The following is a 24,006-nucleotide window of genomic DNA, read 5'->3' on the forward strand; positions in this document are numbered from 1 at the left end:
TTATTCTAACAACCGTTGTAAAAAGTGTTTCCTAATTACTTTTCACATCAGACATATTCCTAACTGATGTGAAAACTATCATAAAAGTTCACCATAATTTCAATATTGCCACCGCGTCATCTTTTACATCAGGTAATTGCTTAACCGATGTGAAAACCCTGATGTGAAAAATGTAAGGATTCTTCTTAAAGAGTGAGGTGCTTGCGGCTGAGATGGGTAGCTTGGGAATCGAAGACTCTTCCTCCAAATTGTGATTCAGTGGAACCAAGTAGCCAACGTGAGAGTGAGAGTGAGACATGGAAATGAAACGGTCACAAGCCAACAACTCGAAATCTTCAACACTCCAAAGACTCAGAGACAGAGTTTTGCTGACAGGGAGGAAGTGCTAAACCCCTTTAGTTCCTGAATTTTTATTATTTTTAGTTTTTTCCATATTTTACAAAGTATTTACTATTTTTGAAATTCAAGAATTCTAAGGAAAAAAATGAAATGCTTTATGCCAATACCTATGAAGAGGATTTTAATCAATATCAATTATCAATACAGATTAGAAAAAAGTATGAGTTATGAGAGTCACTTGCTCATGTGTCAATTTTAGGTGCACTCTGCTACTAGAATGATTCTTCAAGCATTTTTTCCATGTGTCATTCCAATAACCGCTAGCGTTCATCTTGAGCAAGGATCGAACTCTCCATAAGATTCCTAGTTGCATTACTTATAGCTCACCTCCTCCTAGAAAGCCACGTGTCACTCCCTTCTTTCTCTTCGCCGTTGAACGCGTCCCTGAAATCGCTGGCCCTTAGTTGCTTCATCTTCCTTCGTTTGAATTCGTGAGATTGGGAACCCTAAGCCTCATTTCCTCCATGAAATTCTCATCACACAACCTCCACGACCTCCTCCACAAGTTCGTGAGAGTGGGAACCCTAAACCTCATCTCCTCCATGATAGTTAGCTTTGTCGACTTTCGGTGCCACAACAAACACCACCAATCCGAACAAATAACACGAGGTAAAGCTCTCACTGAGTCTTCTCTTCATTGTGAAATGTGGGTTGTGTTTGGTTCAGGGTTTTATCGTTCACATCAAACCTACAATTTTCAAGTATCCCAACCACCTGGTGATTCTATTTCGATTAATTAACATGATGATATGTCACTCATGGGATTTATTGAAATGATTTTGATTGGAGTGATGCTTTGTGACTTTTCCTTGCCCAACTTCATAGTCCTCATTTACTCAATTTCAATTGTTCATGTTTGTTTATTGTGAATATATCATTATTGTTTTTCATTTGACAAGAATTAAACAGTATTAGATTTGAATATTTTCCATGAAAAAATGAGTTTAATTGTGATGGTGTAAAACAATTTTACACTGACCAATCACAATATCATGTAGGAGAATTATTACATTCATTTTAAATTTTAATTAAAATAAAAGTACATTTTCTACCAAAATTGACACTACATAGACCTTTAATTCTGAAAAAATTACGAGTCAGTTCTGTTTTTTTGTCCCTTTAAGCAGGGTAATTGGTTCTTCACTCACAAGTCATTCAATTCATTGAACATATCAAAATCAAATCAGTAATGATTCATGAACCACTACACAGTAAAACACCCCTAAACACCCCTTTTTCCTGCGGATTTGGCCAAATAATACACTGAACTAACCACCTAAATACACATGACTAACCATAAAGCACAGAACACGTTCTGTGCTTTATGGTTAGTCATGTGTATTTAGGTGGTTAGTTCAGTGTATTATTTGGCCAAATCCCTAATTTAGGAATTTCAATTTTACACGGTTATGTGCTTTATGGTTAGTCATGTGTATTTAGGTGGTTAGTTCAGTGTATTATTTGGCCAAATCCCTAATTTAGGAATTTCAACTTTACACGGTTATGTGCTTTATGGTTAGTCATGTGTATTTAAGTGGTTAGTTCAGTGTATTATTTGGCCAAATCCCTAATTTAGGAATTTCAACTTTACACGGTTTTGTGCTTTATGGTTAGTCATGTGTATTTAGGTGGTTAGTTCAGTGTATTATTTGGCCAAATCCGCAGGAAAAAGGGGTGTTTAGGGGTGTTTCTACTATTCAGTGGTTCAGAATCATTTTTCAAATCAAATTATATAAGCTATGATCAAATAGATTATGATGATGCAGGGTAAGAGTGTTTCAGAGGCTGGAGAGATTGGTGATCGAGCACTTTCAAGTAGAAGGTTCAGTGAGAGAAGCAGTTTCGTTATTTGACCACAGGTCAGAGTATGGAGCTTAATTTTGTTAGGCCTTTACCACCTGAACTCACTTAATTCCCCTCTTTCAGTTAATGAAATAATAGTGGGTACTGAAGAGACAAAGCCAGTGAGATCCCTTTAACAATTTTTCATGTTGTCAATGATTTTGAATTTGGTCGGTATTAAATAATCATATCTGGTTTATTGCTCAGATTGTTAAAATTTCCTCATGATCATCATATGCAAGTTTTGGTCTGTTTCTATCTTTAGGAACAATGTAAAGGTTTGGCAGAGTTACTGAACTACGCTTCATGTCTGCTTCACCTATCAGTTTTTGCAATACTTGAGGTAATTAATATCCTAACCTTTTATTGCATTAGTGTCATTTTTGGTTTAGTGCTAATGATATATACTCAGATCTTGACTTTACACAATTAAACCAACTCGAATTTTGGAGTTATTACAATATGTGTTTTTTTAAGGAAAACATTAATAGTAACTCATAATCCAACCAAGTACCCACTTAATTGTAACACTACTACTATTGCCATATATCAGTTGGGAGATATGTAACATGATATGTAGAAAAGGGTCCAGTAGTAATTCACTTTAATTATATGCAATTTTATTTTGATCTCTTCTACAATCTCTCAAAATTAAGTGACATCTAACTACTGAAAGGCCTTAGTGTTTTCATGGACTTAGCAGATCAAAGGCTTTTTTCTTATAGAAAATGTTAATATTCAGGTCTTTACAAGATAAACACTGCAGAAGTTATTTGGTCGAACGGTTGCAGGTGTTACAGGCGAAGAAACTATTCTTTACCTTGACCTTCCTTTTAATATGGTTTATCCCTCTTTGTATCTTTATCGAATTGCTGCCTTGTAATACATACTCATAGGTTCAAACTTGTTGATAAAGAATATAGTTTCAGAAAGGAGGGAAAGTATTATGGCTACACTTACTAGTGTGTTAAAAGCAGCAAGTTTCTACAATTTTATTCTTGTCATTACCCAATTTTCTCTCCAACTATTCCAAAAGCTTAACCTATTAGGTGAAGACTGAAGACACATGAATTGTTTTATATCTACTTCTAACAATATTTTGCTACCTAATGATAACTCTAGCTAGCAGCCACAATTTAGGATGATATAGATATAACTCTGTTGGGTATTAGGATTTCTCCTTTTATTGCATCTACTTATACTGAAAAACAAAGTCCATATTTTGAAATCACTTCTATATCATTAATTCTAAAGCCAAAATAATGTTCGACACGAGAAGCTGATCATGTGAATGGCTTTTTAGATTGAGATAAAGAGAAGCTTGTCTAAATATGTTATAAGATATATCTTGGTTCTTGCCCATATATCTGTTAGTCTTATTTCATTTTGATAATCTGGATCTTAATCCCAAATTCACATGTAAAAAATGAAGAGAGGCTGCATCAGAGTTTGGAAGTCATGAAGAGAATGTAATGTTTGATGCAGGTCAAAACCGGGGATTGTGATACTTTTGTAGCAGGACTAGAGTTTGGAGTGATGGGGTGTCTACTTTTGCAGCAGAGTTCAATGCAATGAATCCTTGGAGAGCCTATGTCTATGCTATCATCACAAAATGTGTCTCATTTTCTGCTGGCATCTTAATGTACTGAGTTCGTCCTAATTTTACATGACAAAAAGAAACTCAGAAATTCACAGAAATGGGGGTGGGGGTGTGAAGAGATTTTAAAGCTGATCAAAAGCCTGGTCACAGAACATGAACCTGGTGCTAATTCATCACAATAGAGGTAAGGTAATGTATGAAATGAAATTTCAATAGCTTTAAGACCCAATTGGCTTACAATTGAGCGAAATAATTTTTCATGGAGTTAATTAGCATAGCATGGTTTAATTCCTTTATAGTTTAACACCAAAAGAGGTCATGGAATTCTGTTCTGTTTCATTGATAATCTTCCTCAAGGAGAAACAACTAATGAATTCTCTAGGAAAACCTCCACCATCAACTTTGAATAGTTACAACTAAATTTATGAAACTGCAGTTAAAACTAAAACTTGCATTAATTGCTATCATGCAATATTTTGTTCTAGTTCCACCCTTTCCTTTTCCCCTAATTTTTACTTGTTTTATTCTATTATGAAATAATTAGTAAAATTGAGATAAAAAAGTTACAACTCTTCAATAGAAGAATCTCGGAGGAACTTCACTTAGATTGGCAGCTAACCGATTACATATAGGCTGGGGAGCTTGCGAATCCTACTCTTGGAGTTATAGACCCAGATCCTTAAAACCCAATCAAGCTCAATGACCAAGTGAATTTCAAAATGTTCAACTTCTACATGTAGACTTGTCTATGATGCAGGCATATTTGTAACTTAACTACAATGCTATGAATTTGTCTAGGTTTCGTAACTTGTCCATTCTCAATTTCCCATGGTGTGATGTGTAAAGATTATAACACATTAGATTGACAGTTGAAATCATCATAAAAAGCAGACGTGCACTGAAATACAGGAAGAATAACCAGAAGAAGAAGTGAACCTGAAAGTTTTCTGCATGTACTTCACCAGAAGGCACTGCAAACACAAAAACATGAAGGGCTATAATGACTAGGACTCTGCTTCAAACATGATATTTGTGAAGCCTAGATCAAGACACCTGCAAATTGCCCATCGAAAACACATTGCTTCTGCAATGACAGGTTGTGACAAAATTTACCTTGACTCCTCCCATATCAGTTCGCGACGAGCATTGCAGAAATTGATTTGCTGCTGCGGACTTGTGCATATGAGAGGAAACAACTGGTGCGGAACATGCAGATAGACCAAGTTGAATTGTTTGTTGAATAATATTCGATTGTGTCGCATCCCCACAGCCCAAATGAATTCTATATGTGTGCTAACAGTTTCCACATCGTCTAATTGAAGCAGATTATCAACCCGGGAAGGGTTTCTACCACAGTTAATTAACAGCACATCATAATTTGAGTACGTTAATAACTAGTGTTGAGATAAGCAAAAAAAATCAAAATTTGAGTAAGGTCAAGTTCGTGATCATTGAATGTTCCATCCACATTGGGCCATTTGGTAGTAGATATTTCTCTCACATGGTTTTTGCAATTGCATCATATAACTGCAAGTTTAACCGCATAAGTTTATGATTTTCTGCAACTGCAATTTAATCCTTGATTCTCTATAGTCTTTTGATTTGGTTTAATTAGGATTACAACATGCATCGCAGTATTAAAAGCCTACTACCCCTTTCCACCAAATCTCCCCCCAAAAGAAAATTTAATAAATCCTACAATTGAATTAACTCAGAGGCACATTTATTTGCCCGTGCTTTATTCATAATTCAGATTCAGATTGCTTGCTTGCTCCCATCAGAACAAAACCAAATATAATAGAGACATCCAAAATGGCCTAGTAATTTTCACGCTTCCATTAAATCACAAAATTATGGGGCTCTATGCATCGATCTTCAATCAATTTGATTACAAATTCAGAACCACGTAACAAAAATTAATATATGAAATTCTCGTATATATCCATCATTAATTGATGAAATCTGCAGGTGTCACGAGAATCTAGAAGTGTTGCGCGGTGTCGTCGCCGTTGATTGGGGTGAAGAAAGGAGTCACGGCGAAGAGCTTCTTTCTGGCGAGGCAACTGGGGCGGCGGTTAGCGGTTACCGCAAAACACGGGATTCCGTTATCCTGGTTAAGTGGCAGTTGATCAAATTCTGTGGGAGAAGACGGTGACGACGGTGAGAGTTGTTGTGTTTCTGAGAGAGAAATGCGGTGGGCCCACCTTCTTGCAGAGACCTTGGAGTCCCTGAGTTTTGCAAGTGCTCTTGGTCTTAAGTACCTATTTGGGGATGAAGATGAAGATTTACATGGTGATGATGATGATTCCTTTGTGTTTGGGCATTCTCTCATAGTCATGATGATGATGATTGTGAATGAGAAAAACGAGTGAGTGAGTGAATGGAATGATAGAATGAATTGGAAAATGAAGTGGAGAGGGTGGTGGTTTTTAAAGGGTTCACTTTATGGTGGGAAACAACGGTTCACTACTGATTTACTACCATTCTCGTCATGGTCACACTCTTTCGACTACTTGGCCACGTGATTTGCAAATTTTATTACATTTTATTATTGATTTTTATTTCATGTTTTAAAGACGTCCGGAATTATAGCTGATAGTTCAAGTGGTAAAAGCTTAGAGACATATGAGTTGAGCAGGAAAAGGTCTAGGATCAAATCTTGAAGGAGGAGAGTGCAATTTATCTTTCATTTTTTTGAACCGCAATTTATCTTTCTTATATGCCAAAAAAATTCAGTTTGGACAGTTATCTATTAATTTGAATTATATATTAAAGTTATCTTATATTTTATTTCGGTGGTTGATTTAGTTGGTGAATGTTTAATTACCCGTAAAGATTTTGGGTTCTAGTTTTATATTATACTAGTGTTTTTTACCCGCGCGTTGCACGGGGAATATATCTATTATATTTGATAGGTCAATTAATACCTTGATCATTAAAAATATAATAAACAACGGATGAAATAGAAGAGTGTGAAATGATGAGCAAAGTGGATAAAAAGTCTTAAATTAAAACCCTTGTTGCATAGATTGAACTTCGTACAATTGAATAACTAATAAAAAAATTGGTTAACCAAATCTCAAATTATACAAAACATATTAGGGGATGTGGTTTAATGATGGCTAATAAACAATAGCTGATTTGATCTACAATTAAAAAAGAGAAAAGATTCTTTATGTATGTGATTATGCGAGTTCATTTTTTACACAATAAAATAAACTAAGTTTGACCCATATCAACATGAAGTCGTTTCACATTCTTCATGAGCCTAAAGACAATAACACAAATTATAGATATGAAGAATCACCAATAAAGCATTCAGAACACATTTTAATCTTAGAAAAAAAAGAATGTACCGCGAAATTTGTTATTGTATTTGATAAATTAATTAATACTTAATGAAGATACTTTCTTGTTAAAATATATTTCTTCCCGTAGGAGAATTTAACTCCTATAATAATTTGTACAAAAAAATTAAAGTGGACTATATTATTATGTAGTAAAAAATTAACATCAAACTATATTATATTATGTTTTTCTTGTAACAAAAAAAAGTTCCGTTGAAATCTTATTAACATTTATTTTTATGTAGAAGTATTTTCATGTAAAATATTCTTCCTATATATAAAAGCTTTTAGGCTCTTTCTAATACATTTAGATCCAGCTTCTCCTTACTCTCAGGATGCCTGAAAGTCTTTTCTCAAGTCTATCTGGTGGGTAATATCGATGAAGATGATGACACCCACCATACCTTGCTTGCTTCAAGGTCGATCTCTTATATCCTCCTCCTGCCGAAGACTTTAAGAGTAAACCTTGCCATTCCAACTTTCATCGATCGAGTTTCAGTTGCTTTTTCTGTTGATCCAGGTGAGAAAGCTTACTAAGGCAACCTCTGCTTTTGTCTATCTCCCAATATAAGAAGCATGTTGCTTTGCTCTTATAGTAGTACTAATGGGCGTACTTTAGAACAAATTTCTAGTGAAGGTCTTGACAGTTTGGAACTGAAAGGTTTGGTTCATTAATAATATCTAGTAGTTTCATCATGTTATTCTGCTTTTGAGCTTGTTGTACTTACCGGAGCATTTCTGCGATAAAAAAATTCATAATAGTAAAGCAGTCGTAGTATGCTCCCTTTACTTGCTCTAGTGCTCAAGTGATAGCTGAGTGCATACTGTTTACATCTGAATTATATATAAAAGACTCTTAAAAACAACTACTTAATTCTCCATTACAAAGAATATACATTTCATCAGAACCTAATTATTATTTGTCAGTGACATAAGTGTCGAAAATAATAGTATTAATAATGGAAATTTCGAATGGTGTAGATAAGGATTAAAAGTCCAATCTCATAAGAAAGAAAAATCTCCATTTACATCAAAATCTCTCTCAGATTTCTCTACCTCACTATCACCACCGCTTTTCTTATAAATTATCCACAAACACACTCACAAATTCAACACAATACCTAACATCATATGCAAATTTTGTTTTCACTGCAATCAGAGTCTGTTCTTTGGCATAAAAAAGCACTTCATAAAGTAAGAAGGTATCACATTTTGAATTTAAATCATTAAAATATTTATTTAATTAAAAAATCAAATGAAACTTGCTTCCAAATCAGCAGCAATCCTAGGTGCTATTCCTGATTGTTGTCCAACTTTAACATGAATTAATATGAACTCATGCTAATTCAAATGAAACTTGCTTCCAAATCAGCAGCTTCCAGCCGTATCTGCATTCTACGTTACCGAAAATCAAGAACTCATGAAATGAGATTGATAGACATGTTAGAGTAGGATAGACTAAAGACCACCAAACATAATAGCAATATGTGCAACATCAATCTATCTATGATAGTGCAAAAATAGCAATCAAATTTGCAGACAGATCTGAAAGCCAAAGAATGAATTGAAGCCACTTTTTGGCTATGGCCTTCCAGTGGTTTCCATAACCAATCAGATCTATTTGTAAGGGGAAACTAATCACATGCTACAAAAGAAGATGAATGGAAGAAAACCCCCCTAGAAATTTTAGACCCATTATATTTGTTGAACAGCTAAAACAACTATTTTATTTATGTAGCACTGTTGTTGAAAGTACAATAACCAAATCAAAAACATATGCTGATACTAAATCGTAATGTGATAATTACACACTCATGCAAACAAGACTTCCAATCACACTAAAGTTTGATTAATTGAACCATAGTAGAACCATGATTAATTATAAAATCTAATATTGCCTTCGAAAAGTGACTTTTAATATATGTAATGATGATAGATAGATGTAGAATTGATGAACTAAGTCAGTAAAACTATATATGCATCACAGTAGTGCAACACCAAACACACATCTCTATCTCTTATATGGTGAATATATATATGCATCAAAGTAGTGCAACACCAAACACACATCTCTATCTCTTATCTGGTGAATATATACATATAATGGACTGAGAAAAACCTCCATGAGTACTAGTCTCACATGTTTCGTGGCTTACTTGAAATGAGAGCAAGATAAGATCTTGAGTCATCAATCATGTTTCATCGTCAGCTAGCTGAGAATCAGAGAGTGTAGTCAGAAAGAGGTATGCACCTCATTGCCGTTCTGTACCTACGGATAAATTCATGTCAAATGTTTCCAGGGAAGCCAAGGAAATCAATTTATTGTTAGAACATTGGTTTAGGCGTTTAGCATATTAGAAAGGATAGCACCAGTTTTAAAAGCGTAACCTCAATAGTATAGCTTGAGCGAACAAAGATAAGCAGTAAAATCTCATCCATGATATGTAGTTCTGTAGTTGTAACGGCAAGCACCAACAATAATAATTAATTTCCTCGGTGCAAGAAGCAGGCAAAAAGAAAAAATTACTAAATAAAAAAGTTGCAAGGAAAAAAATCTACAACTTCTCCTTTCTCTCCTCTCAATTCTTTCACTCCCTCAATCAACTTCACTGACAATGATTAGGTTAATCAAAACATACACAGATCAATGTTTCACCTCATATAACATAGGACACAAATTTTAGATGCAAATTAAGAAAAACGAATAAAATAGACTCACATACAAAGGAGAATCAGAAAAAATAAAAAATAAATCAAAATATTGCAAAATTTCATATAGAATATAAAATGGACTCACTATCCATGGCTTCCAAAGAATCTCTTTTGGTGGAATATCTATAAAAAAAAACCTGAAGAAAAGAATTTGAAATTAGCATGGCAAGTGATGAACGAAATTGACCTTGAAGTCAAACATGAGTGAATGAAAGTTAAAGGTAAAGTAAAATAAAATTGAAAAAAACCATAACATATTATGCAAGCAAAGGAAGAAAATAATTTGAAACCTCCATCTGCAACCTTCCCAATCAGTCTAAGGCAGCAAATCGGAGGGATGCGATTGCAAGTCGATGGCAAAGTGGTTCCGTGGAGAGATGAGACGATTTTGTGGGGGTGGTTCCGTTCAGTGGAGAGATGGGATGAGAATTGCATGGAGGAGATGAATTCCATGGAGGAGATGGTGGAGATAGGCAGAGTTTTAAGAGGGTTTTTGGTGATGTGATGTATTATTGATTTAAATCACTTATCACAGATTTTATATTAAGATAAAATCATGAAATAAACAACATAAATCCTAATCAAATCTAAAATTTAAAAATGTACTAAATAAATATAGATAAAAACTATCAAAATCTAGCAAATCACAATAAAAACTCATAAAATTCGGAATTAATTAAAAATCCGAAAATTCAATAAAAATACCATAAAAATTAATTAATACTCTAAAAATAAATAATAATATAAATTAAGATAAAATCCAGAAATAAACAACATAAATCATAATCAAATCTAAAATTTAAAAATGTACTAAATAAATATAGATAAAAACTATCAAAATCTAGCAAATCACAATAAAAACTCATAAAATCCGGAATTAATTAAAAATCCGAAAATTCAATAAAAATACCATAAAAATTAATTAATACTCTAAAAATAAATCAAAAATAAATTAAGATAAAATCAAGAAATAAAAAACCTAAATCCTAATCAAATCTAAAATTTAAAAATGTATTTTTTTTATTAAGGAGAAATAAGGTAAGGAAAAATCAGGGCACATGTGGCAAGTGGGGCCAAGGAGAAAGAGCTTACATGTAAAATATTAGGTGAGAATTAATCTGGGAGCGACACGTCACTAACTTGGCCTGTGAGAGTGACACGTCATGCTAGAAGTTGTTCTTTTCTAATATATATTGATATTGATGATTATATATATATATATATATATATATATATATATATATATATATATATAAAATCTTCGTTGGGAATACCTTAGCCTCGAAAAGGATAGTCTCCTTAAACCCAAAACTACTTCTTCTTGCAATTTGGTTCGGCACACAATTTCTGTGGATTCGATAATCTTTTGTATTACTTCGATCGATCCGTACACTCATAAAATATGTATCATGGGCTGTTCGGTATTCCCTATCTTGTATGAAGATTTTTCTCATGGCTTTTTATTATTTCCAATAGAATGTTTACTTTAGAAAAAAAAATATGTAAATCATTGAAGGTGATATGAAAAATATTCTTTGAAATGAAAATATTAGGAATAAATCATGATCGTTAAATTTGATCATGAAGAGTTATGATTAAAAGATAATTAATGTCACAAGATAACTAAAAATGTCTTCTAACTTTCTAAAAACGTAATAGGACCTAATGTCTTACTCTTGAACACTTATTATTCAATCTAACGATCCTGATTTAACCGCATCATTCTCCCATAAGAAGATCATTCTTATGATAAATTTATATCTAGAAGAGAGAAGTCTTTCGGTATAAACGTATGCTCACATCTAATAAATAATAGGCTTAAAAGCATTTGTTGCCCCTAATGTTTCATGTTTGTGCAAAAGATATCCCCCATCTATTTTTGTTCATGTTTGTACCCTCAATAATACTGAAAAGTGTAGCGAGCACCCCTCCTTCAGTTTGACGTTAGAAAATTAACGAAGGGGCTGACGTGACTTATCCTTTTTTTTTTGACATGCCACGTCGATAATATTAACAACATTATCAAAATTCAGAAATGGAAAAAGGGGTGGGGAGGATTCGACCTGAGTTCGAATCCTCCCCACCCCTTTTTCCATTTCTGAATTTTGATAATGTTGATATTATTATCCATGTGGCATGTCAAAAAAAAAAAAATGAAAAGTCGCGTCAGCTGATAGCTCCTTTGCAAGTGTACAAAGTTGTCGTAGTAATAAATTATCGATCCCTCGAGGATTGTGATTCAATACTAATTATATTAACTTCTCGTATTTAGATTATGAAAATAAAAACCAATTTTAAGGATTTTAAAGATTGTAACAATCACTAATAAAAAGTAAAAGCGAAAATCAAATAGTTTATGAAATCAGATGAGAAAGATAGTACTTGGGTCCTGTTTCACCTATTCGGCTTATGCCTTTATTCTAACAATGTTCATATGAATTTAATAAACTCCTCTACGGCGATTTAACCTATGTTCTAAGATGTTGATAACTCACACGCCCTAGACTTTCAATTCAATTACTAAGTCTGTTTTACGAGCACCTAGACCTGGGAATTGAAGATTAAGTTCTATTTAAACTAGCCAACGCAATTAGGTTCTACTCTTGAATCAAGCAGTAGGGAACGCCTAATCTAATTGTTTCCTTATTTCTCTAATTCCTAATCAACTTCCGTTCTCATAAGAATCAGTAAATTACTCGCATGCATTCAAGTATAATCAAGATAAATTGAAACAACTACGTAGATTAATAAATAAAATTCATATGAAACAAAGATTTGAATCAAAACATAATCCTAAAAAGGTTCCACAACCCAAGTACTAAAAGAGGTTTAGCCAAGCATGACCATGAAAATTACACAGAAGTAGAAAAAGAACTTATCAAATCGAAGGATAATTGAAGAAGCTTCTTCTCCTCAATGCCGTTTTTCCTCTCCTTCTGTGTCCCCTCCTACTGCCGTTTTTCCTCTATTTTATATCCCCTCTTCATAAACTAACCAAAACCTAATATATTATATATTATAATAATATAAATTATCTTTCCAATTTCAATCAGGTTCTGTTTTTCCGTTTCCATTCAATCATGTGATCTTCCTCTCAAATAAGCCAAAAAGGCATCTAATGCTTCTGCCATGTGTCAGCACGCAACTGGTGCGGAACTTAAAGTGTGAAATCCAGTGTTATGCAACCCACAGCCTTATAGTGGACCTTGGTCATGATTGTGCCACGTGGACGAAAGAGAAACAGGAGCCATTGATCTCATGCATGTGCATGGGAGCTCCCCTGGACCAGCAGCACCGGATCGGCTCTCTTATTCTGATTTTCTCTTTTCTCTTTATTCCGAAAATCCTAAATAAAATTAAAATAAATAAATTAAAATAAAATCTTAGAAAAATAATAATAAAAAATAAACAACCTAAATCCTAACTAAATCTATCATTTAAAAAGTACTAATTAATGATAGATAAAAATTACTAAAATCTACCAAATCGTAATAAAAACTCCTAAAATCCTAAAATAATTAAAAATACGAAAATTAAATAAAAATACTATAAAAACTAATTAAAACTCATAAAATAAATTAAAAATAAAATAAAAGACCCTAAAAAATACTCTTATATCCTCGGGTCAACACACCACTATACTCAACGACAACTTGTCCTCAAGCGTAAACTCAAGTAGCTTGTCCTCAAGCACAGAACTAATCACCCCTAAATCAGATGCCAAATTTTCAGTTTAAAAACCTAGGGTTCATCACAGTAGTTTATGCAAGTGCTAAGATAAGAAAGTGAATAAACTTCAGTAAGTGAGAATTACAAGCAGCTGGGAAAACAGAGTTAAGAGTCCGTACACAAATAAGCTCACATATCTCTCAGCTCATGAACAAACTAGTACAATGCATCAAACATGGCTATCTTTCAACTCAAAATCAAATAAGACAGTAAAGCAATTAGGAGAGACCTCATCAGGTTGTAACGTGGCTAAGGGTGCAATGTAGGTAAGGAATTGAAAGAATTGACAACTCAAAGGGCTACCCAATGTTGGTTAAGTGATCTTTTTTCATGATGCACAAAGGAGAAATAGATTCAACACATTTAGGCTCTCCCTCTTATTCCTTTTTTTTTTCCCTTCATTTGGAACAAAGTAATGAAGTGATTGGGGAATATAGAAAGTGGGATGACCACCCCCATAACCTTACTCACTTATTTCATATTTTTTTCTTTCCCTTTGTTCCGAGGCACATACCTCAAATTTTACATTTTTTCTTTTCATTTTTTTTTTCTTTTTTTGAGAGAATAGAAGCCTGCACTTTTTAAGCTCTTTCCAATTTTTAAGTAACTAAGATCACTTAACAACCAAACAAATCACCAAAGCAAGACACCAAATAAATAATAATTAAGGCTCAAAGGGGCCACTAAGGGAAATATGAAAGCAAATTCTGAAAGCCAACAAAAATTCCTATAAGTCTCTCTCTGAATCACAAAACTGCACATATTCAACCGAGATGCAAATCAAGACAGGTTCAAGCAGGTACAAGTATGTCAGAATATTCACTCAACACTCAGAAACAAAAGGGTAAGTGTACCCATAATCAGAACTCGAAACAGTGTTACCAAGCAACTCAACTCAGGTTCCCAAAGCTATCCAGCTCTCATTCTCTTAACACACACAGTTCCCCACATGTGAATCACCCAAATAACTTATTTTCATCAATTTTCACAAACAAAACAAGCATCTAAATTTAAGGTGAAACCGCTTAAGATATGCAAGTAACATGGTGCACAACACATGAATATAAGGGTAAACAGACTCATAAAAAAAACGAAATACATACTGCTACTAGCAAAAAGTGAACATGCAAAATAGGAGGAACGTGGTTTATGAATTACTTCCCTGTTTGTTCCATGTAGATGCAACATTTGATAGTACCAGGACTTCATCAACAAATGGGGTCTCCAACCTTGTTCAAACTTTTTCAACGTAAGCACTTTAGTCCTTGCAACATGAACAAACACATCAAAAATACCATAGATAATTGCATCTCACATAATGTAAAAAAAAAAAAATTATGATTAAAAAAAACTGATTTTTGTTTTTTTTGAATTTTTAAATATTTTTCTCTTTTTTTTCTGGAATTTTTTTTTTAAAAAAAACAGAAAATTACGTTTTTTTTTTAAAACAGGGACTAAAGCAGCGGAATCAGTAGAACTGCAGCAATAGACTTGCGCTGGGAAAAAACGGCGCAACCGCGCCATATCTGGCGCTGCAAATTCCAGTAAGCCCTTTTTTTTCTTTTCCAAGCTAATGCAGCGGTTTCATTGTTTCGCTGCTATAGAGTGGACAGAGGCGCCACTAAAAGTCCTTATTTTACCAGAATTTTCCAAACTTAACCAATTTTCAACTCTCTAACCTATGCAATGAATGAGACTCTACTACACACTAAGACTCAAAATATCATAAAAACTCATACTAAGGAATTTTTTTTTTAATAAAACTAACAGTACAAAACCAAATAAAATTAATGATTAAAACTAAGAAGCAAAATGAAAATGATATTATAACCAACGAAATAAAACTAAAACTATCACATGGGTTGTCTCCCAAGAAGCGCAATTTTATAGTCTTTGCTAGACTCCCCTGGACTCAGAATGTCATCCAGGGTTTATCCCAAAGTGCATTGCACTTTCGGGATCTTTCAATTGAGCACACACCTTAGTTAGATTTTTGCATGCAACCTCAAGAGCTAACACACAATCATTAAATTTTAAATTAAGAGGTATAGGAGATTTCTCTTCTTTCTTACGCTTTGGCTTCCATTGGAAGCACCCACCTTTTACCTTCTCCTCCGTTTGCTTTGAGTTGATCTCCTCCTTCTGCTTGGAATCGATCTCCTCCTTCTGCTCAGAGTTGACAATCATGCTCAATGAGTAGACTTGTTCAGTTTGATTGATCTGTGTGTCCTCTTTTTTCTTCTTATTTGATGCTCCAGCTTTTTCTTTAAGGAAGAACTGCTTCAGCTTCTCATCACTCCACTCTTCCATCATTTTCACCAAAAATACATCATTCTTCTCAACTGGTTTTGACTTCAGGTCAAATATGTTGAAACTGATCTTCTCATCAGCTACCCTTAAAGATATTGTTCCTTTCCCCACATTTATTTTCGCTTGTGAAGTGGCTAGGAACGGTCTTCCCAGAATCAATGGTATTTTAGAGTCCTCATCCATATCAATTATCACGAAGTCCACCGGGAACTCGAGCTCTCCTACTCTTACTAGCACATCTTCAACAACTCCCCATGGAGCCACTATGGAGCGATCCGCTAATTGAAGCATCATCATTGTCGGCTTCAGTTCTCCAACATTAAGTCGCTCAAACATTGATAGGGGCATTAAGTTGACGCTTGACCCTAAATCACATAAGGCTCTCACTTGCTTTGAAGCCCCAAAATTAACAGGTAGGGTGAAACTACCTGGATCCTTTCGTTTGGGTGGAAGCTTCCTTTGTAGAATAGCGCTACACTCCTCAGTAAGCTCAACGATCTCATTCTCTTCACTCAACCTCCTTTTCTTTGAGAGTATCTCCTTCATGAATTTAGCATATTGAGGCATCTTTTCCAGAACTTCAGAGAATGGGAGCTCTACACGCAACTTTTTGAACATAGATATAAACTTGGAGAATTGCTTCTCCAACCTCCTCTTTGCTATGTTAGTGGGGAAAGGGGGAAAAGGGACTTTTGTAAACTTTTTTTCTAATTCTACTTTTCTCTTTTCCTCTTCTTTTTCTTTCTGTTTTTTCTTATTTTCTCCTAAAGGTTCAATATCTCCTACAAACTCATCATTGACATTATTGTTTTCTACAATTTTCTGTTTAGGCTCACTCAAGGTAGCACCACTCCTAAGAGTTATGGCAGAGCAATTTTCTTTAGGATTAATGACAGTATCTGAAGGAAACATACCTGAGGGTCTTTCTGACATTTGCTTGGCAATCTGTCCCACCTGAGTCTCCAAATTTTTTATAGCAGCTTCATGATTTTTGATACTAGTATCTGCTTTGTTAATGAAATTCTCCATCAATTCTTCTAAGCTCTTCTTCCCATTGCCACTGCCTTGATCCTGATTCTGTTGAGGTCCTGAATTCTGAGACTAGAATCTTTGATTTGAATATTGCCTCTGATTATTTCCTCCTTGATTGAAGTTGTTCTGTTCCTTCCAGGAAAAGTTAGGATGATTCCTCCACCCCGGATTGTAGGTGTTGGAATAAGGATTATTTTGGGAATTTCCCAAAGCCTTGACTTCCTTGTCAAAATCTGCACCGCAATCTTCACTGGCATGAGGGCCACCGCATGTTCCACAATGGATACTATCCACATTAGATATCTTGGCTGCCTGCAACGTTAGCTGTCATTTGTTGAGATAATTGCTTGTTTGAAGCAACCATCCTATCATACGCTTCTATTTCCAGTACACCCCTTCTGTTTTGGCGGTCATTGGTAGAGTTCACTGCACTTTCAGCCATTTTATTGATTAAGTCCCAACCTGCTTGAGCTGAAAGAGCATCAAATTCGGCACTAGCTGCTGCTTCCAAGTTTGATCTGGCAGAATCAGTCAAGCCGTCATAAAACCTCTCCACCTGTGCTCCCAATGTGAGGTTGTGCTGAGGGCACTTCCTTAACAGTTTCTTGAACCTCTCTAGAGCTTCATGGAGATTCTCAGTATCTTCCTGTTTAAAAACCAGGATGTCGTTCTTCAGCTTCCTCAGCAAGGTACGAGGGAAGAACTTTTTAATGAATTTCTTAGCTAAATCTTCCCAAGTTGTTATGCTGCCTTGAGGTTGGGAGTTGAGCCACTCCTCAGCTGTGTCCCTTAATGAAAAAGGAAAGAGTTGCAAACGGACAAGCTCGGTATTGGGAAGACGTGTAGTACTGCAGTTCCTGATGAACCGCTCGAGGTGAGCATGGGCATCTTCACTGGCAGATCCTCCATATTGATGTTGACTGATCAGGTTGATGAGTGCAGGTCTGAGTTCAAAGTTCTGAGCCTCGACATTCTGAGGGGCTATACTTCCTGGGTAATCATAACTCATGACAGGTTCATTCAGATCCCTGAGGGGGCGGTTGGCCTCCTCTAGCTCTCTTTCTTGCTGGATTCGGCGCACGGCTTCCTGCACCTGTTCCTCTTGAGTCCTTGCGAACTCCGCTCGAAGTCGCGCTTCCAATTCAGCATTCGTTTCAGCTGTCATTGCAGATGCAAGGGCTCTTCTTTGTTGTGCTAACCGGTAATGAAAGGTGCGGTCGATTTCTGGATCAAAAAGCAATGCCTCTGGATCAACTGTACCTCGCATACACTGAACACACTAATTAGAAGCACCCGTTCGATAAAGATGAAATAACAAAAAAAAAAAAAAATTGAAAGACAAAAAATCTAGACAAAAGAGATTAATTAAAACTAGTATTGGAAAGACAATCCCCGGCAACTGTACCTCCTTTGCAAGTGTACAAAGTTGCCCGTAGTAATAAATTATCGATCCCTCGAGGATTGTGATTCAATACTAATTATATTAACTTCTAGTATTTAGATTATGAAAATAAAAACCAATTTTAAGGATTTTAAAGATTGTAACAATCACTAATAAAAAGTAAAAGCGAAAATCAAATAGTTTATGAAATCAGATGAGAAAGATAGTACTTGGGTCCTGTTTCACCTATTCGGCTTATGCCTTTATTCTAACAATGTTCATATGAATTTAATAAACTCCTCTACGACGATTTAACCTATGTTTTAAGATGTTGATAACTCACACGCCCTAGACTTTCAATTCAATTACTAAGTCTGTTTTACGAGCACCTAGACCAGGGAATTGAAGATTAAGTTCTATTTAAACTAGCCAACGCAATTAGGTTCTACTCTTGAATCAAGCAGTAGGGAACGCCTAATCTAATTGTTTCCTTGTTTCTCTAATTCCTAATCAACTTCCGTTCTCATAAGAATCAGTAAATTACTCGCATGCATTCAAGTATAATCAAGATAAATTGAAACAACTACGTAGATTAATAAATAAAATTCATATGAAACAAAGATTTGAATCAAAACATAATCCTAAAAAGGTTCCACAACCCAAGTACTAAAAGAGGTTTAGCCAAGCATGACCATGAAAATTACACAGAAGTAGAAAAAGAACTTATCAAATCGAAGGATAATTGAAGAAGCTTCTTCTCCTCAATGCCGTTTTTCCTCTCCTTCTGTGTCCCCTCCTACTGCCGTTTTACCTCTATTTTATATCCCCTCTTCATAAACTAACCAAAACCTAATATATTATATATTATAATAATATAAATTATCTTTGCAATTTCAATCAGGTTCCCTTTTTCCGTTTCCATTCAATCATGTGATCTTCCTCTCAAATAAGCCAAAAAGGCATCTAATGCTTCTGCCATGTGTCAGCACGCAACTGGTGCGGAACTTAAAGTGTGAAATCCAGTGGTATGCAACGCACAGCCTTATAGTGGACCTTGGTCATGATTGTGCCACGTGGACGAAAGAGAAACAGGAGCCATTGATCTCATGCATATGCATGGGAGCTCCCCTGGACCAGCAGCACCGGATCGGCTCTCTTATTCTGATTTTCTCTTTTCTCTTTATTCCGAAAATCCTAAATAAAATTAAAATAAATAAATTAAAATAAAATCTTAGAAAAATAATAATAAAAAATAAACAACCTAAATCCTAACTAAATCTATCATTTAAAAAGTACTAATTAATGATAGATAAAAATTACTAAAATCTACCAAATCGTAATAAAAACTCCAAAAATCCTAAAATAATTAAAAATACGAAAATTAAATAAAAATACTATAAAAACTAATTAAAACTCATAAAATAAATTAAAAATAAAATAAAAGACCCTAAAAAATACTCTTATATCCTCGGGTCAACATCAGCCCTTCCGTTAGTTTAGTTTTCTAACGTCAAACTGACGGAGGGGTAGTCATTACACTTTTCAGTATCATTGAGGGTACAAACATAAACAAAAATAGATGGGGTGTGTCTTTTGCACAAACATGAAACATCAGGGGTAACAAATGCTTTTAAGCCTAAATAATATTAAGTGTAAATCAAAAGACTAGGTAGTTGGCTTTTAGTATGAAATGACTAATATACACTGTCAAGCCAATTTTATTTATTTTCATTTAAGATATATAAAATAATTTTTCATTAACTCTTCAATACATTATATCAAATATAGATTATCTTAAAAACTTATTTATACATTTTTAAATTATAGTATAAATATAATTGCAAGTATAGACGAATTTAATGGTTTTTTTAACCTTAGATGTATCATTATCTATTTTGCTTTATTTCCTATAATGATTTTTAAGTCTAATAATCTTATACACGTAAATAACTTGTGGGTAAGTTTTACACAAACAATTAACTATACCATTAGACTATTTTTTACATTATAGTTAATTAAATGAAAAATAAGTTGATTAAAAAATTAAATATATGTAGGTGATTGTTGGATATGGCATTGTGTTAGGAATGCAAAATTGGTTTTCGTAAGGGTGTTGTACTCTTTTTTCTTGCTAGGTTTTTATCCCAATAAGTTTTTTCTAGTAAGGTTTTAATGAGGTACATTCTTAAGATTACGTTTTAAGCTGTTTTGCGAGGAAGTTTTTTGGGAACTATTAGCTGATTGGGAAGCATTGTTGTAACACCCCGTTTTCGGTGACGTCACTTTAGTAGCCAAAAAGAAACTTAAAGCGGAAAAACGTGAATATTTTTTTTCGTCGATAATATAAGCAAGACTGAAAGAAATAAAACTCTAAAACGAAAGATAACAGAACTAATATACAATAATAATTACAGCCCCCGCTGTAAGTAGCAACCTCGTCACGAGTAACCTCCAGTGACGGAAAGTATAAAAGTGTAACGCCCGTAGGCAATATATACAGACTAAAGTAAAGGTGAAGTGTCCGCAACACAAACCTCAAAAACGAGAATGAGTTAGCCCAATCGGCCTAAAACAAGACCTCCTAAGTCCAACAAACTCTCTGTGATCCCCGTAGAGGAACCTCACAAAAAGCTATAGGCGGGAAACTACCCTGTCCCCAAAGAAACAAATGATGTTCAGAGCTAAGACTCTACTCCTACACTAATCCTATCTCGAGGAGTTCACACCAGCACTAAAACCTACATGCTAGCATGATCGTCGTTTGAATCTGAATCCAGAACGACCAAGTCTATGTACACCATCCGTCCTCCTCTCGCAACCGCGATGCGCTCCTGTTCCAGCATCTCAACCCTAGTTCCCCCCGAAGGGTGAACCATCGTGAATCAGTCCGCCATGGACATCTGACAAAGGGCGTAGTCCGCCAAAGCACACACAGAAGACGCGAGGGTCAACTCCAAAGAATTATGTAAATAATACTTCCAATAGATACAGATAAGAGATTAGCCACTTAGGCTTATAGCTAGAGATAGCATCCTAGGGTTGTATATTCCATAATGAATGTAACGACAGTAATAACAAATAGCATGCTCCAAATAGGGTTAACAATTATCAATCACACTCAGCAACTAAGTCAGTATGCATGTTGCATGAAATGCAGATGCCGGTTAACCCAGTTAACCAATATGCATTCCGGAAAAAGATGGACATCAACGAGTCAATCCTAGCACCAGCAACGGTGGGACCATTTCCGCTCGCGTGCCTCTTACACCACACAAAGGTAGCCAGATCAGCATAAAACCCGAAGGCCTGCCATTTCGGTCTGCTACTAAGAGTCGCCTAATAGCGCTCTTACGCGGAAATCCGAGTCTTATGACCATTTTGGAATCCACCAAGGTCCGAAGTTCGTCTCGTGTTAATACCTCAAAATGTGTGCATGAATGCAAAGTGATTAGCCAAACAACGTCTCCGACCTCACTCGACACGTCGCCACGTGTTCTAGCAAACTTATTGTCTCTAAAAGCATACCCTAAGGTAAAAGTCGATTCTGCGACAAAATACAATTAATCGTAAAATGAGTGCAATCACTCACGATAACTCTTCGAGTCATCAATGCTTCACGAAGTCTCACGCTTCAGTGAAGTCTTATGCAATCACGAAGTCTCACGCTCCAGTGAAGTTTTATGCTTTCACGAGGTCTCACGCCTCAGTGAATTTACACACTTGCACGAAGTCTCACGCTTCAGTGAAGTTCCATGCTATCCACTAGGTCTCACGCCTCAGTGAAGATCCATGCTTTTCACAAGGTCTCCCGCCTCAGTGAAGTATCACGCATTCACAAGGTCTCACGCCTCAGTGAAGCTTCTCGGCTCATCCCTTGGATGGCTAAACAAACTGCTCAAAGAGCTAAGGAGTATCAACATACTCAGAACTTACAATTTTTCTCAACATTTGGATCCGACGACACTTCTCATTTTCCAAAACTAAGATTTGACTCCTAAGCTTCCTTTCGAGTTTGTTATCATTATTTGAAGATTTAGAGGTTGTTTAATGTCTTATGAATTTTCCTTATAAAATAATTTCCATTTAGTCTTATCGCAAATCTTATGAGTTCACAACATCCCGTAATCCCAATTAACTCCCCGAGAATGTCTCGATCCACTATAACCATAATGTAAGGCCCAAGTTTTTAAGCTTATGCTAAGTGAATAAATTTCTTATTCACGATTAGGGTTGATGTAATATGAAGGGAAACCTGAACAAAAGTTTATTTAATGAAATAAATTTATGAAGGAGAAAGTTCAGGAAAAGTCAAAGGATTGCATCATGATCGATAAAAGTTATAGTACGATCGTTACACGCTTAAACCTAGGTCAGAAACCCTAGTATATAGCTAGTTTTCACTTTTAGGCACGACGGAAGTTAATTCCAAAAATCTTCAGAGAAATGTTAGAACTTCTCTTTTTCCACATATCACAATCGTTTCGAGGCGAAACTCTAGGATCTACGAACGTCTGATTCCAATCATCGGAAGTTTGCCGAAACCGAAACCCTGGTATTTCAAAACCCTAGAATTTCTCGACAATGAAGACTTTATCTATTCAGAGCTTCAAATGAATATTCTACACGCGTACACCCATTTCTCTTGATGATTTCAATCTTTCTTCAGAAGGAAGTTTTCCATTCCGACATCCGATGCAAAAAGCAACTTATCGGGTAAAATAGTTTTATACCGACTATGCTTTAGTTGCGAAAAAATACAAGGAGACATCTTTTTAGTTTTGGAATTCTTTCGCCAAAACATATCTTAGAATTCACGGAGAATAACGCCGGAAAAATCAGATTCGCGAAACTTTCATTTTACCGCGTTTTGCCAACCTCTATATATAGCCAAGAAATGAGAAAAAACACAAAACCATACCCATTTTCCCCACCAAGGCCGCGAGTTTGAGAGGAGAGGAGGAGGAGAAGATTTTCTTCATTTCTTGCTTTCCGAGGTATAGTCGCTAATCCTTACCTCTGATCGCTTTTTCCATAGCTTTTCTGTAGACTTTTCTGAGCTGATAGTTTTGAGGTTTTTGCAAAACTATCCTGAATATTTCATTTCTGATTCTAAACCTCTTCCTTATGTGCCCAAGATCACTTCTGCCGGATTAGATTTTCCGTAATGTCGCCGGATTTCCGCTGGAATCAATTTTAGCCTTAAATACCCATTTTTGGAGTTTTTGGAGTAAAGCTTCAACCTTTAGGCTGAAAACTATCGCCTTAGCTTAGTGCTAGTAGGATTAGTTGTCATAAACGTCGTTGGTGACGTCCCTGTCAAATTTGATTTTTGGGATTTCAGTTTTGAAAATCCTAAGTTAAAAATCATGACCAAAATACCCCTGCGACAGTTTTTTATCCGATAATTTTTCCGAGTTCAGAATACCCTTAGTTACGGCTAATGATAGCATAGGAACCAAGTTTGATCGAAGAAAAATCGAGCCCCACAATTGTGAAAAGTGGCCGAGCCCTATAGGGGAGGAGGAGGAAAATTTCTTTTTCCGAAAACTTGTCTTTTGCGCTAGATTATCGTACCTTATGTAAGATCAAGTTTTGATCTAGTAGTACAACTCTATGTTTTGATGATTACAAGTTAACCTTTTGATATGAACAAT

At 35.2% G+C, this 24,006-nt stretch overlaps 1 protein-coding gene, 1 long non-coding RNA gene and 1 other non-coding gene across 5 annotated transcripts; 2 read left to right on the top strand and 1 right to left on the bottom strand.

The window, feature by feature from the left end:
* Positions 1 to 2,178: 2,178 nt before the first annotated feature.
* On the top strand, positions 2,179 to 6,578 carry LOC130734306 (uncharacterized). Of its 3 annotated transcripts, none has more exons than XR_009017901.1 (3): positions 2,179 to 2,584; positions 3,727 to 4,030; positions 5,810 to 6,578. It is a non-coding gene; the product is annotated as an uncharacterized LOC130734306 (long non-coding RNA). The 3 variants fall into 3 exon arrangements; XR_009017899.1 differs by having other exon boundaries at positions 3,727 to 4,025; XR_009017900.1 differs by lacking the exon at positions 5,810 to 6,578 and adding an exon at positions 4,640 to 5,639 and having other exon boundaries at positions 3,727 to 4,025.
* An 8,971-nt stretch (positions 6,579 to 15,549) lies between these two features.
* On the bottom strand, positions 15,550 to 16,557 carry LOC130731389 (uncharacterized). The gene has a single exon (XM_057583677.1). The coding sequence runs from the start codon at positions 16,555 to 16,557 to the stop codon at positions 15,550 to 15,552; it is 1,008 nt and encodes a 335-aa protein (XP_057439660.1).
* Positions 16,558 to 17,543: 986 nt separating this feature from the next.
* LOC130734865 (small nucleolar RNA R71) lies at positions 17,544 to 17,650 on the top strand. Its single transcript, XR_009018203.1, has one exon. It is a non-coding gene; the product is annotated as a small nucleolar RNA R71 (small nucleolar RNA).
* Positions 17,651 to 24,006: the final 6,356 nt, after the last annotated feature.

Source organism: Lotus japonicus, chromosome 1 (genome assembly GCF_012489685.1).
Source record: "Lotus japonicus ecotype B-129 chromosome 1, LjGifu_v1.2".
Classification (NCBI taxonomy): domain Eukaryota; kingdom Viridiplantae; phylum Streptophyta; class Magnoliopsida; order Fabales; family Fabaceae; genus Lotus; species Lotus japonicus.